Source organism: Macrobrachium nipponense, chromosome 2, assembly GCF_015104395.2.
Source record: "Macrobrachium nipponense isolate FS-2020 chromosome 2, ASM1510439v2, whole genome shotgun sequence".
Taxonomy (NCBI): domain Eukaryota; kingdom Metazoa; phylum Arthropoda; class Malacostraca; order Decapoda; family Palaemonidae; genus Macrobrachium; species Macrobrachium nipponense.
Genome location: NC_087201.1, coordinates 45,183,716 through 45,197,813, shown reverse-complemented (window position 1 = coordinate 45,197,813; position 14,098 = coordinate 45,183,716). Strand labels below are relative to the sequence as shown.

General features: G+C 37.4%; 1 protein-coding gene across 1 annotated transcript in view; it reads left to right on the top strand.

The window, feature by feature from the left end:
• Positions 1 to 14,098, top strand: part of LOC135221176 (rootletin-like) — a 364,024-nt gene that overhangs the window by 160,471 nt on the left and 189,455 nt on the right. Inside the window, exons 13-16 of the mRNA XM_064259000.1 lie at positions 799 to 951; positions 1,139 to 1,339; positions 6,501 to 6,686; positions 6,907 to 7,104. Coding sequence (XP_064115070.1) covers positions 799 to 951; positions 1,139 to 1,339; positions 6,501 to 6,686; positions 6,907 to 7,104 — 738 coding nt within the window. The remainder of the gene's footprint in view (positions 1 to 798; positions 952 to 1,138; positions 1,340 to 6,500; positions 6,687 to 6,906; positions 7,105 to 14,098) is intronic.

The following is a 14,098-nucleotide window of genomic DNA, read 5'->3' as shown; positions in this document are numbered from 1 at the left end:
CGAACCACCCTTCTGACAGTCAAAACTGGGTTGGAAGAGTAACTGATACACTCACGGGATGCCCAAGGCATCGTGGGAACCCCCAAATACAGGCAGTACCCTGTTATTGACATTAACCGAAACGGCTATTTATGTCGCCAAGTTTGAGTTAATGGTGCTGATAACCGAAACTTGGCCTGTTATGGTGCCATAAATTGCCAGTTTTATGGTGCTAGGCAAGTACCATAAGACTGGATCGCCATTAACTGAGTCCGCTGATAACTGGGGACTGCCTATACCCCATGAAGAAGTACAGATGCCAGTAGTCCCTGGATCACACAAGTTATTATTAATTTTACCGGATTTCCAGCTGAGCGCTAGAAGATTATCCTGATGTTAAGACCTCAGGTTTTTTAGTTATGGAAAATACAAATTGATAAAAAATTTGTCATTTTAAACACTTCTTCAAGGTGCCAGTGACCTTGTATAATAAAATTGTCAAAAGGTTGTTGTATGATCTCAATTAATAGGAACCTTTAAGAGAAACCTCTGGAAACTTGGGAGATTATCATATATGCAGTTATATAGTATACGTAGTATAATTAGGTCATGTGGGGCTGAAAGACTGTGAAAAGAATTCATATTCTAAGAATGGAGTCTAATTTGAGTTTTAGTAGAGAATTTATTACTGATAGTATAGGTAAAGATGTACTGTCCAAAGTATGGTAGATATTGAACATTAACCAAATTTATTGAAAATAAATTATTTGTATTTAAGATTATTATTTTAAAAGTATTAATTTATGCCTGATTCTGCAGGAGACAAGATGGCGTGATGAGCGGGCAGCAGAAATAGAAAATGTCAGGCAACAGTACAAAATGGAACTTGAAAGCCTTCGTTCAAGGTTCAGAATGATGACGACAGCTAGCATGGATAAGTCTCCTTCAGAAACTTCTCTTGAAAAGTTTGAGGTTTGTTTTGTATTAATGGAATGTATCGTAGTTTTAAGAGGAATATATATGTAAATTGCTATCTTTTATAATTATTATTATTTGTGAATATTTATCCCATCATAAATTCATGATTTGGTCAAGTTATTCTTTTCTTGTTTTGGAATTGTGTAAAGGAAGTATCTTATTGAATTGATTTGTTTTGTAGAGAGGGGAGTTCTTGGATCTTGCCTCACATGAAGCAGCTCTAGCTAGATTGCGAGAGGAGCTAGAGAAGGAAAAAGAAGCAGCTGTTGAGGCTGCAAAAATGATGCTGGAAGAGCAGTTTTCTTTGGCACAACAAGAGCAGCTACACAAGCATGAAGAATTGAGAAAAGAGGAAAGAAGGAGAATAGAGGCTGAAAAACAGGTTTGATATTTATATATATATAATATACTAAGGAACTCCTGAGGATTTTTGTATGGTTTATAAGAAAAGATTAGAAATCATTGGCTATCCGATTTGGTAACTCATACTAAGTTGAGTGGTATCTTTACAGACAGTCCCCGGCTTCCGACGGGTTCGGCTTACGACGTTCCGAGTTTACAACGCTTTTCAATTATATTTATCGGAAAATATTTCCAGGTTTACGACGCATGTGCCAGGGTTGCGACGCCTACAGCACTGATCTGGCAGAAGAAATGTGATTCCAAAAATGCAAAATAATAAATTTTTGAGGGTTATTTTTTTATGATAAATGCAATAAGAATAGTTTACATAGTTTTTAATGCACCCAAAGCATTAAAAGTAACGTTTTTTTAGGATTTTTGACGACGTTCCGGCTTACAACGCGTCTCAAGAACGGAACCCCCGTCGTAACCCGGGGACTGCCTGTCTATTCATTTACCACTGTAACATAGCCGGTGAGGTAACTCAACTAACAATAATGTGGCAGTTTAATCTTTATAATGATTTGCTATCATATAGGTATAAGTGATAATTACTATATTGCTTGGCATCAAAGACACTATTTTATCACAAAATAAATTTAAGAAATTTTGTGTCACAAAGGCTGAGGGTTTTGTTTTTATAGACTTGTCCCAACCCAGAGAAAGGATGTTTGGCTAGACAGTAATCATATCTTCTGTATATGACCTGTGAATGAAGAGTATATATATATATATATATTATATATATATATATATATATATATATATATATATATATATATACACAGTGGTCCCCCCGTATTCGTGGGGAAGCGTACCAGACCCCCCTGCGAATAGTTAGAATCCGCGAATGTTTGGAACCCCCCCTCTAAAAATGCTCATAAACTCCTATCCTGAACATGCAAACACCAAAGTATCCCTAAAAAGACCATCCTTCATCAACTATACATAAAATATCCTATTATGGTTCATATTAATCTTTGAAATATTATTAATACTGTTTTAAAGTAAATCTTACATTTTATGGTTATACATACTATGTACGTACTGCATGACTTAGTTACGTATGTGGAAATAATTCAGTCCCCCTATAAGTATTCAGTCATGCACGTTTTCTTTCATACTGTTACTATTTGAGACATCCATTTTTTTTACAGGGAACAATTGTATGTGAAATCACAATAACCAGATGTCTACTTAAAGTATTATCCTACATCAAATATACCATTGAATTGGTATTATTAATATCATTTTAAAGTCATCTTAAACATTTTACCATTAGAAATATATAAACAGCCAATAGCAGAGAGAGAGAGAGAGAGAGAGAGAGAGAGAGAGAGAGAGAGAGAGAGAGAGAGAGAGAGAGAGAGAATAACTCCTTACGATTTCAATAGATTGAAATGAACGTCTGTAGGCAACTTTTTTCCGCTCCCATAAATACATATATTTCTCCAGAGAAGAGAGAAAGAGAGGACTGTGCAATTATGTTCGTCTGTCTATCAATTCTTTTGCTGAGAGCGAGAGAGATAAAAGAAGGAAGAAATAAAAACACCAACTGTATACCTTATGTAACATCCTGCATCAAATTTACCTCTAATTATTATCATATTACTGTATTAATCTTAGAGATTGTATTAATATAATTTCAAAGTAATCCTAAACATTATAGCCTTAAAGGTATATACTTACGTACTTATAACACTTGCAGCCATAAGAGGCAGAGTTACCAGAGAGAGAGAGAGAGAGATAACATAAAACCATTAAATTCGTTGACCATTGTATGGCATTGTTACTTTCCCAGCTCCGAGCTTCACTGGAGTTGAGGTAGGGAAATTGATACAGGAAAATACAAAGGGAAGAATTTTCATTTGAAATTAGTTATCGTATTATTACTACTTCTATTATTATTATTATTTGAAAATAAAATAAATACGTGCATCTACCATAAAAAATTCTCTCATCTCAGTAAGAAAGAGGGGTTCTTACAAGTGAAATGGAAAGGTCATTTTCATCTCTTTAAAATACTCCATTATGAATTTTGTAATTACAGTATTATTATTATTATTATTATTGTTATTATTATTATTATTATTATTATTATTATTAAATAACTGAAATTATCAATAAACATTTTACTACTAGTACCATAAAAATTCTTTCATCTCGGTAAAGAGAAGAGAGAGAGAGAGAGAGAGAGAGAGAGAGAGAGAGAGAGAGAGAGAGAGTTTATCTCTCTCTGTTCTCTCAAAAAATACTTATAACGCTTCCAGCGAAAGAGAGGGAGGGAGTTTACCACTATGACACATTATCTTGTGTGGCAAAAAGAGAGAGAGAGAGAGAGAGAGAAGAGAGAGAGAGAAGAGAGAGAGAGAGAGAGAGTTAACCTTATTAAAATGACAGGATAGATTAGTATTGTATTTCTTTAAATACTATCACTAATATGAATTTTGTAATTACAGTTATTATTATTATTATTATTATTATTATTATTATTATTATTATTATTATTGAAAGTATAAAAACAAATAGTACAAGTACTATATAAAATCTCGAGTCTCAGTAAATGAGAGAGAGAGAGAGGGGGGGGGGGAAATTTCATGAGCACTGATGGCAGCAACAAAACACAGCTCCTTCCCCCTCCTGTCACTTAGCTTGATACGTATATCTGACAGTTTTAGTACCTGAAGGAAGACTGGGATTTCCTTCATTCTTCCATAATTTTTTAAATTTATAAGCTAAAATCTTACTAATTCACTATGGTATTTTCTTTAATGAATTGATATTATTGCTGTATAAATTAATATTAATATTTGAAAATAGTAAATCATTTATTTATCATACAAAAAAAACATACATCTTTGTAGTAGAGAGAGAGAGGAGAGATAGAGAGGAGGAGACGAGAGAGAGAGAGAGAGAGAAGAGAGAGAGAGAGAATTATTATTTTTATTATGTGATATCATTTAAAATTATTAAACTTACTAATACAGTATTAATCCATTAATATGTTAAAATTAGTAAATCATTTTTTGTATCATAAAAATGTATTTAGTCATGAAAATAAACATCAAAATACACTAATTAGTGATTATTTTCGTCGGAAAATTCCGCGAATGGGCGAGTCCGTCCACGAATAATTTCTAGATAGGTTCCAAAGAAAAATCCGCGAATCCGGAGAACGCGAATACGGGGGGGACCACTGGTACACATATATATATATATTATATATATATATATATAGATATATATTATATATCTATATTGGTATTTTTGGGTTAAGCAAAACAATACATAAAAGTCTAGTAAATATTTAATATTCAGTCATTTACCTTCATTTTGAAACAAATTCGAAGTCTCTAGCACAATATTTAGATTTATGGTGAATTTTTGAAAAAACTTTTTCCTTCCTTCCACGCGCCGATTCTTTGCCGCAAATCTCCGAAATGCGTACATCGCATTCTCCTAATATTTGCTCCCTTTCATATTAGGCATTTCATTGAGTTTCATATATGAAAATGTGAGCAATTTCATGCAGAATACAACAAAAAATATTTGAAGGTTGTAGCTTTTTTCATTTTCAAAATATTTGCATATAAAAAAATATATATAAAAATTTCGACATTCGGTCAACTTTAACTCGTCCGAAATGGTCGAAAACTGCAATTGTAATATAAAACTCTTACAGTATAGTAATGTTCAATCATTTGTCTTCATTTTGAAACAAATTGGAAGTCTCTAGAACAATATTTAGATTTATGGTGAATTTTTGAAAAAAAAAAAACATTTTTTTACGTCCCCGCGTTACAAATTCATGCATCATTTTGTGATAATATTTTCTCTGTATTGCTTTGAGTCTATCCTATTGGTATTGCTTTGAGTCTATCCTATTGTTAAGACCAAAGGTTTGTTCGCGTATGAAAAAATGACAAATTTTTCTCAGACAATTTGTATTTTTCATAGCTACAAACCTGAGGTCTTAACATTATACTGCCCGCCTCTAGCCACCCCTCAGTTTGTTAAGACATCCTGAGTTCGGAAAGACTGACGCGGTGCCATAGGTGCGTGGTCTTTGACCGGTCTTCACCCGATGTACGCATGCATTGCCAGATATCACAAGATTCCTTGCTTTCATCTGCTTTTTAAGCGGATCCAGCTAGGTGCTGGAAATTATCCTATTGTTAAGACCTCAGGTTTGTAGCTATGAAAAATACAAATTGTCTTTGAAAATTTGTAATTTTTTAACTGGTTAGTTATAAGCCAGTTATAAGCATTTTTAGAGGGGATTTTTGCATATCCACAGTAGGTTCTGGAACCCATTCCCGTGTATAAATGGGGGCCACTGTACTATCAAAATCTTTATTTCAAGTACTGCACCTAAGTACTGCACCAGCTGTGGCCCCATCCATTTGCTCACCCACATAGACAGTGTTAGCAACAAACATTTTTAACCAAACACACATCTTGCCAGTTTATACCATATACATTGCGTGGTAACCTGTTCAAGTTTTTCATTTGTGGGTATGTCAACCTTAGAATATGAAGTATTAATGTTAGCAAGTTTGAAAAAATAAATGAGCTGAAAAAGTACATTAATCATTATGCTGTAAGAGCTGAAGATATGGTATTTTAGTGGACTGAGGCAGTCAGATAATTGGAGCACACTATTTACAACAAAGCCATGAACTTGTGATACTTCATTTAATTTTTTTCCATATTTTGTTGGTTGAAATTGGTCCATATTTGAAGTGGAAGTGTCTTTGATGCTTAAAAATATGCAGGTGGTTTTTTGGAATAATCATATGATGTATATGTATAGTATGTAAAAGCATTCTAGTGCTATTAGGTTAAATTTTTTTAAAAATTCTATATGTACAGTGTTTGCTATTCATACTTTTGTTGCACACTGTTTGTGGACTTTTTCAAAATTGATATAATTTGCCATAAAAAAAAGGCTAGATTGGACTTCATGATTTTTATTTTATGGGTATTATGAGAGACAATTTTTTCTGATGTATAAGATGAGATTTCAATTAAATTAGAAATTAAATTACTTATTTTGTAGTTATTTTAACATATTTATCATGCTTTACCTTTACTTCCTTTTCTGTATTTTTTTATGAATTGCTTCTTTTTAAATTCTTCAGGTTGTTTTCAATGATGCCATAAAGTCTGTAACTCAGGATAAGGAAAGAGTAATTGAGGATCTTCGTCTTCGAGTAGAACTGTTAACTGATGAAACTGAAAAACTAAGAAGATTAGTTCACAATGCTGCCAATGAGTCAACAGATCAGTTCATGACTGCCTTAGCTTCAGAAAACCAAGGCCTCAAGGTTAGTATGTTCTCAGTAACTTTTGCTGTATTTGAAATTAGTTAGCTTTGGTATGAAAAAAAACTCATTATATTTTGGAATCTTGGTTCATTCCAAAGCTATATCTATTGCCATCAAATTTGTTTTGTCTGCTTATTTTGTCTTTTCATTTTGTATGAACTTTAATCACCAGACCTTAACATAGTTCCTTTTATTGTTTCCTATTTATGTTTTTTTGAAGGAACGCTGTGAGGTCCTTCAGAAAGATGTTCATAGACTAGAAAATGAATTGTTGAGAGCAAAGAGACTCAGTTTCACAACAGAAAGGCATCATGATCTCAGTATGTCATTCACTGATGCTGGCGCTGCCACGGGGGGACCAAATTATGAGGATGTACGTAAACTTCAGCTAGAGAACCAGGAGCTGAGAGACAAGTTGGTGAGTTATTTATATAACATTCTCATTGTTTGCTTCATTTGATCAGATTATCCTTTTGTGGTTAGAAGTGTAATGAATTCTGTCCACCCTCTTTTGTCATGTAATTTTTTGCATATTTCTCATGTGATGCAAGTCTTCATCAGTGTCCTATAACCCTGTAATCATAACCTTTAGTTAACAACCTCTTGATTCCTAGTGGTCAGCTTAATGCAAATTCAGTAAAAGTATGTATATGATACCCAGATTGTCAGCAAAATGTAGTAGTATGCAAACATGTTTGGATATCACAAATATGTTTGTGTTAATGGTATTTTCGGAAAGGTATTTATACATACATTCATATATTAAGACAGTTAATACATTAATTGTTCTTTGCAGTTTGTTCGCTTATCTTACATGCATTCCGATAATTAGAAGTTTTTAAGCTTTTTTTGTCCATATTGCTGTAGTGATTTGTTTACGTTGCATTACTTTGATTTTATTCCATTCGTTTTTGTATTTTACTGTTTACCTTAAAAATGACCTCTCATATGCAGCTTTATTCATTGCATACCATACCATATATTTTTTGCCATTTAGCTTTTTTACACATTGGTATCATGATTTTTACATTTCATATATGTCTGTTCCATATCTCTCTATCTTTTTCTATATTGCATATTGTTGATATGAAGGCTGTTTTATCCCATTCATTTTCTATTGTACTATAGTATACTGTACCTTCCATTTTACCTTTCTCTTGTGTCTTGTTTGTTTCAACATGAATATGACTCCATGCTTTCGTATATTTAGAGTACTCGTGCTTAGCACTCTTTGACTGTTACTGAATCATATAAAAAACAAAATCCTATTATTACACCTGTGATCATGTGTGACCTGAGACAGCCTGACTCCATTGTACTTGCAACTGTGTTTGGTTACACATGTTCGGTGAGTTGCCTCCCACTTTTTCGCTGTGCTACAGGGTGTGCATTCTTCCATGTATTTCATTTTTGTGAGGTCGTAGCCTGAAATATTTATATATACTCCTCCTTTGGTATCATTGCATGGTATAGTGCTTTTTGTGTTTTGCCCTATGTTTGGTGGAGGAGAAAGTAGTGCTTCCCCTTGCATTAGAATGCAGATCACATGGTATCTTTCTTTGTGCATAGTGAGTGGTAACGTGATGCTCAAATGTGTTGGGGTGCTTTCCTCTTGGTTAAAGTGTGGTTTAGGGTTCTGATGGAATCGAGTGCTTTCCTTGTAAGGCCTTATGTTAGCAATCCTATTTGATACTGGAGGAATTTCTTGAACCTGATATGTAGTAGTGTTCCAGAAGGAAAACCCTGCAGTAATTTATGTCCCTTGTAATGGTGGACCCTCACTTGGTTTGTATCTCCTTACAGGGGCCAAGAATGTTCTCGCGAAGTTACGTGTGAGTGATGTGCAAACTGGCACTTGCATCAATCCCAAAAATCCACACTACTCTCTCACAGTCCTGGTCCAAGAGAAATTTCTGACTTTCTCCACAAACATCCACTTTTCATACACTCGACTCACTTAACTTATGGCCCAAAAACTTCACCTCTTCCATTAACCACTCACACTTACTTATCTTGACTTTCACTCCCACTTCCTCTAGCTTCTTCAGCACCACCTGCACCAATACATGATGCTCTTCTATGGTCGTACGCATCACCAAAATGTTGTCAAGAAACACCCAACACATTTATGTGGGAAAACTGCTCAGTACCGCATTCATTGTTCTCAGAAATGCAGCTGGGGCATTAGCCCGTCCAAAACTGAATGAGATTGCAGAACTGATGCTGTTTTTTCATAGTTGAGAAAGCAGTTCTCTGCCTACTTGCATCTGATGATAACCCCTTACCAGATCCATCTTGCTAAACACCTTCATCCCATGCAAACTGTATACACAGTAAACCCCCCTGTATTTGTGGAGATGTGTACCACACACACACACACACACACCACGAATAGCTGAAATCCACAAATACTTAAAAACCCTATAAAAATGCTTAGAACTGCTAAGAATGCTTTTATCTGAGTATTTTAATAGTTTTATCACAAAAAGTGCATTTAGTCACAAAAATTATATGGAAATACGATAGTGTGTGAATATTTCTTGGTGAAAAATACCACGAATAGGCAAATTTTCTGTGATTAATGGATGTATGTGGTCCATAGAAAAATCTGCAGATAGGTGAGTCCAATAATCATGGGTCTGCGAATACGGGGGATTTACTGTACAGTCGGATACCATGCACATCAGGAATCGTTTCTTGCACTGTTACTTTATTTACTCTCCAGTAGTCAATACACATTCTCAGTCTCCCATCAGGCACTATTGGACTATTCCAAGCACTCTTACGGGGTTCAGATATTCCTATACTTTCTAATTCCTCACACTGCTCTTCAATGTCTCGCGTTACTGGAGTCAGGAAACACTGGGGTCTCTGATGAGTCGGTATGTCATCAGTCGGTTGAATACAAAACTCTGGTAACTTACCTGTCCAAAGTCCTTATTACCTTGACTCAACACACCCTTTCTTTTCCACAACAGCTCATACACCTGTTTTTTCTCGTTCTCGCTCAACTTCTTATTCAATCTCACCTTTTCCTGTAGCTTTTCTTCACTCCATTCTTACTTTTCCCCTTCAGCCATCACATCATATCCCTTAACATGTTTATCATTACTCAAGTAGACCGCACTTCCTAAGCTTCCCAATCTGTCATCCAACTGTATGCTTCTCCACCTTTTCTTTTTCACATCCTTTGGGTCCTTTACATCCATACTTCCATCAAGCATGTGATCCACCTTATCACGTAGCATGCATAGCTACTATCTAACATGAATATTTCACCCAAAGCTGACAACAACGTTGGTTCTCCACCCTACTTTCACACACACACTCGCACATACTTTTGTAACACATCTTCAACTGGCCATCCAGGAACTCTCCCAACAAGCTACATCCACACACTTTCATTCTCCCCATATTGTCTACAGTACAGGCAGTCCCTGGTTTAACGATGGGTTCGGCATACGACGTTCCGAGGTTACAACGCTATTCAATTATATTCATCGGAAATTATTTCCAGGTTTACGACTCATGTTCCAGGGTTACGGCACTTACGACTCTGATCTGTCATAAGAAATATGACTCCAAAGATGCAAAATAAATATTTGAAGGTTTTTTTTTTGATAAAAAATGCAATAAAAATGCAGTTTCCATAGTTTTTAATGCACCAAAAGAATTATAAGAAAGGTTTTCTCAGGAATTTTGATTATTTTCCGGCTTACGACGATTTTCGGCTTACGGCATGTCTCAAGAATGGAACCCCCGTCGTAAGCCTGTACTTGTCATATTCATAAAAGAACTCACATGTGCCTTTTCTCTTCCCGATGCAAAATTTCTCAATCCATGGAACCTCCCTCATAACACCTTTGTGGCTACATTCTCCTCTGCCTCACTCAACCCTTCACTACTACTAGTACTACTTCCAATCTCCCTATCATCCTCAACTTCTGAATCTGAACTATCTCTCAAAATCTGGGAACTAGACTTGTCTTTCCTCATACCTTTCCCCTTTCGTGTTCTCTTTTCTTTTCTTTTCTTACTTTTCTCTTTCTCATCACTTTCACTCACCTCACTCATACCATCCTCATTCATGGTAGGTACTTCCTTTTCCTTTCTCAGGGATCCTTTTCCTTGCACCTTTTACCTCATTGTTTCATTTCCCTTCCCAATACCTGGGATACTCTTAGCCATTTTGGCATTTTTTCCCGTCTCACACACTTTCTCATCCATCGCCTCTATCCTTGTAACCAATCTATTTTCCCTTTCTGGGGCTTCCTCTAACTTACCCTGAATGCTGATCATCATGTACATCAGCCTATCCTACCTTTCATTCCAACCTTGCTCCCCTTTATCTGACCCAATACTGTCCAAACCTGTCTCTCTGCCATATTCAATTATATATCCCACTTATACTTTACTGTTCAAGTCCTCACATTGGACACCAAATTATTAAGTAGGAGCTTTTGATATGAACACAATTGGAGGTTATTCAATAAAATGCAACTTTCTTTAACCCAATTTATTACCTTAATACTACAGTGGACTTAGAAAAAAGAATCTTATTCTGATAAACTTATCCTCTTATACCCAACTTAGCCTAACTTAATACTACTAGTTACTCTGAGCTTATCCTAGATTTTTCCCCCAACTATCAGAAGATCCTTAATAACTCTTCAACCTAAATATATAATTCTCCCATCTTAATACTATCAAAGGAACCCCCTCCAATACTCAAGTTTTCCCCTAACTGTGGTCTTTGAGGCTTCTTCAGATTGGAAGTCAGCTTGCTCAACATCAGTCACTATTATTTTGTTGATATCTTTCTTCCTACCGGAGAGCTCAACACCTAGTATTTTTTTTTTTCAACTGCTGTCAAACTTTATTCATGGCAAATGTGTTGAGATCAACACCTTTAAGGGTTTAGTGTCATATCCATATATGGAGGAACGGAGAAAAGGGTGGCACGTATCAGTGTTTTTGTTTCTGCAGTCTTGCAGCTTTGCGTTCTCTCCCCGTGTTCCTTATCACTTCTCTCTTTATCCCTTACTCTATTTTTAACTACTTTTCTGTCTTGTGTGACTTCTTTCTTTGTAATATCAGGTGAAGTTGAAGGGGAGCAAGTCACTCTACCTTGACACACTCATCAACCACAAGTAGAAAAAAAGAAAAAACATGAATACTAGAATAACTAAACCCCCAAAACACACACAAGCAAGACAAACATTTTAAAGCATAATAAACAGAAAAAATCAAACTTGCTTAGCCTACAACAACAAGGTATGGTTACAACAAGCATTTACCAATGCTAGTGTTCTTGCTATTTCAAATCCATTTCCCTTTCTGAATGGTTTGGAGTAGCATATGTCCATATATCCAACCTCATGTCAGTGTGGGATTCTGCTATGTACTTACTTGGTAATTTACTTATAAAATTGGGCTCTTCAGCTGTGTTGTACCTATTCATTCCCAAAAGTGGGCAGGTCTAGTTACCTACACCCAGAACAAAACAGCACCATTGCAAATTTCAAAATTTGGAGCTGCTGTAAAGTAGAAACTAATAGCTATGTAATTACTTGGTTAGTATATATATAAAAACTTATTTTATAAAAATTTCTTTTTTCATAGCTCCTTAACACTCTTATATTAGTGTTATTAGTAGAATAATGTATAGTATTCTGTTGTAAAGTAATATTTTCTTCATGAAACTTACCTGGCAGATATATATATAGCTGTATTTTCTGACGTCCAACAGAATTTCAAAACTCGCGGCACACGTAGTGGGCGGCCAGGTGGTAGTACCCATTCCCGCCGCTGGGAGGCGGATATCAGGAACCATTCCCATTTTCTATTCATATTTTTTCTGTCGCCGTTGCTGGGATTTTTGATTTATCTCGCTTTAAATGATCTGGATTGACTTTTGGTATCGACTTCTGGATTGTTGGATTGGCACGCGTAATAGTGGATTGGTTTTTTATTTTGGATTGGCTTTTCTGTGTACATGATGTCGGGATCAAGTACTGGGAGTTTCAGAGTGTGTGTGAGGAGTGAATGTAAGGTGAGGCTTCTTAAACCTTCAGTTGATCCTCACACAGTTTGTATGGAATGCAGGGGGCATGTTTGCTTGGTTGATGATCGGTGCAATGAATGCAAGGATTTGTCAGATGATAAATGGAAGATGTATGAGACCTATCGACGTAAATTGGAGTGCGATAGAGTCAGGAGGTCTTCCTCCAAGAGCAGTTCTACAAAAGGTAAGGAATGTAACATTTCTCCTCCTCTAACACCGGTAGCAGGGAGTGGGTATGTCGAAAGCCGCAAGAGGGTTACGGGGGCTCCCCACCGATCTGGCGTCCCTTCGGCAGGCCTTGTTGCTAAGTCCCAGGCTGCCAAGGAGCGCGCACGAGCGCGCGTCCTGAAGGATTGCTTTTCGTCCTCCGAAGCGTCCTCCCCGCGCAAGGGGTGGAGCGCTCGGAGAGACTCGCGTCCGTTGAAAAGGACTTTTCGTGTTGAGGACGCTTCACGTCCTATGTCACCACTTTCGTCAGAGGACGCGTATGACACTTTTCCTCCACAGAAGAGAGGTAGAGTCTCAACCGACGAGGACATTGGTTTCCACGCACAGGCATGTTCACCTGAGATGCAGGTAGCTGTACCTGCTAGAAGGAAGGAGGCGTCCCCTCGCCCCTCGCCTTCTCACAGGGTCAGTCCTGCCCCTTCTTCTGCTCCTTCGTCACCTACGAAGGATATCCTTGTGTCCCTTCAGGACCAGATTACGTCTCTCATGGCTCAAAGGACTCGCCCAGCAGCAGTCGAGCCTAAGCGAGAAAGGACGTTAGGCTGCCCGTCAAGAGGATGAAGCAGTCTCATTCTCTCTCGTCTCGTTCGTCTCTCTCTCCACCTCCGGATCGTCACCGTTCTCGTTCTCCGAGTAGATCTTTCGCTCACGCTGTGGAGGACACTCGGCAGGACGCTCGTCGTTCGAAGCAGGACGCTTTGCGCTCTCGGCAGGGCGCTTTTGAGGACGCTCGCCGTTCGAGCAGACGCTTTGCGCTCTCAGCCAGGATGCTTTTGAGGACGCTCGGCAGGGACGCTCGCCGTTCGAAGCAGGACGCTTTTTTCGGACGAGGCAGGACGCTTTTTGAGGACGCTCAGCAGGACGCTTGCTTGGCTAAGCAGGACGCTTTTGGCGCCTCTGGTCAGGAAGCTCGCGCTTCCTCTCGTAGGGACGTGTCTGGTAAGACAGTTCCCGTTGCTTCAAAGGACGCGCTACGTTCGCAGGATGTCCGTCCTTCAAAGGATCGTCGTAAGGGCGATTCCGTACCTGAAGCGGGGACTTCCAATCAACGGAAGTCTTTGTTCAGGCCTAAGACTGCTGGATGTACGCCCTCTCCGGATGGACGTTCTCCAGTTCCTCT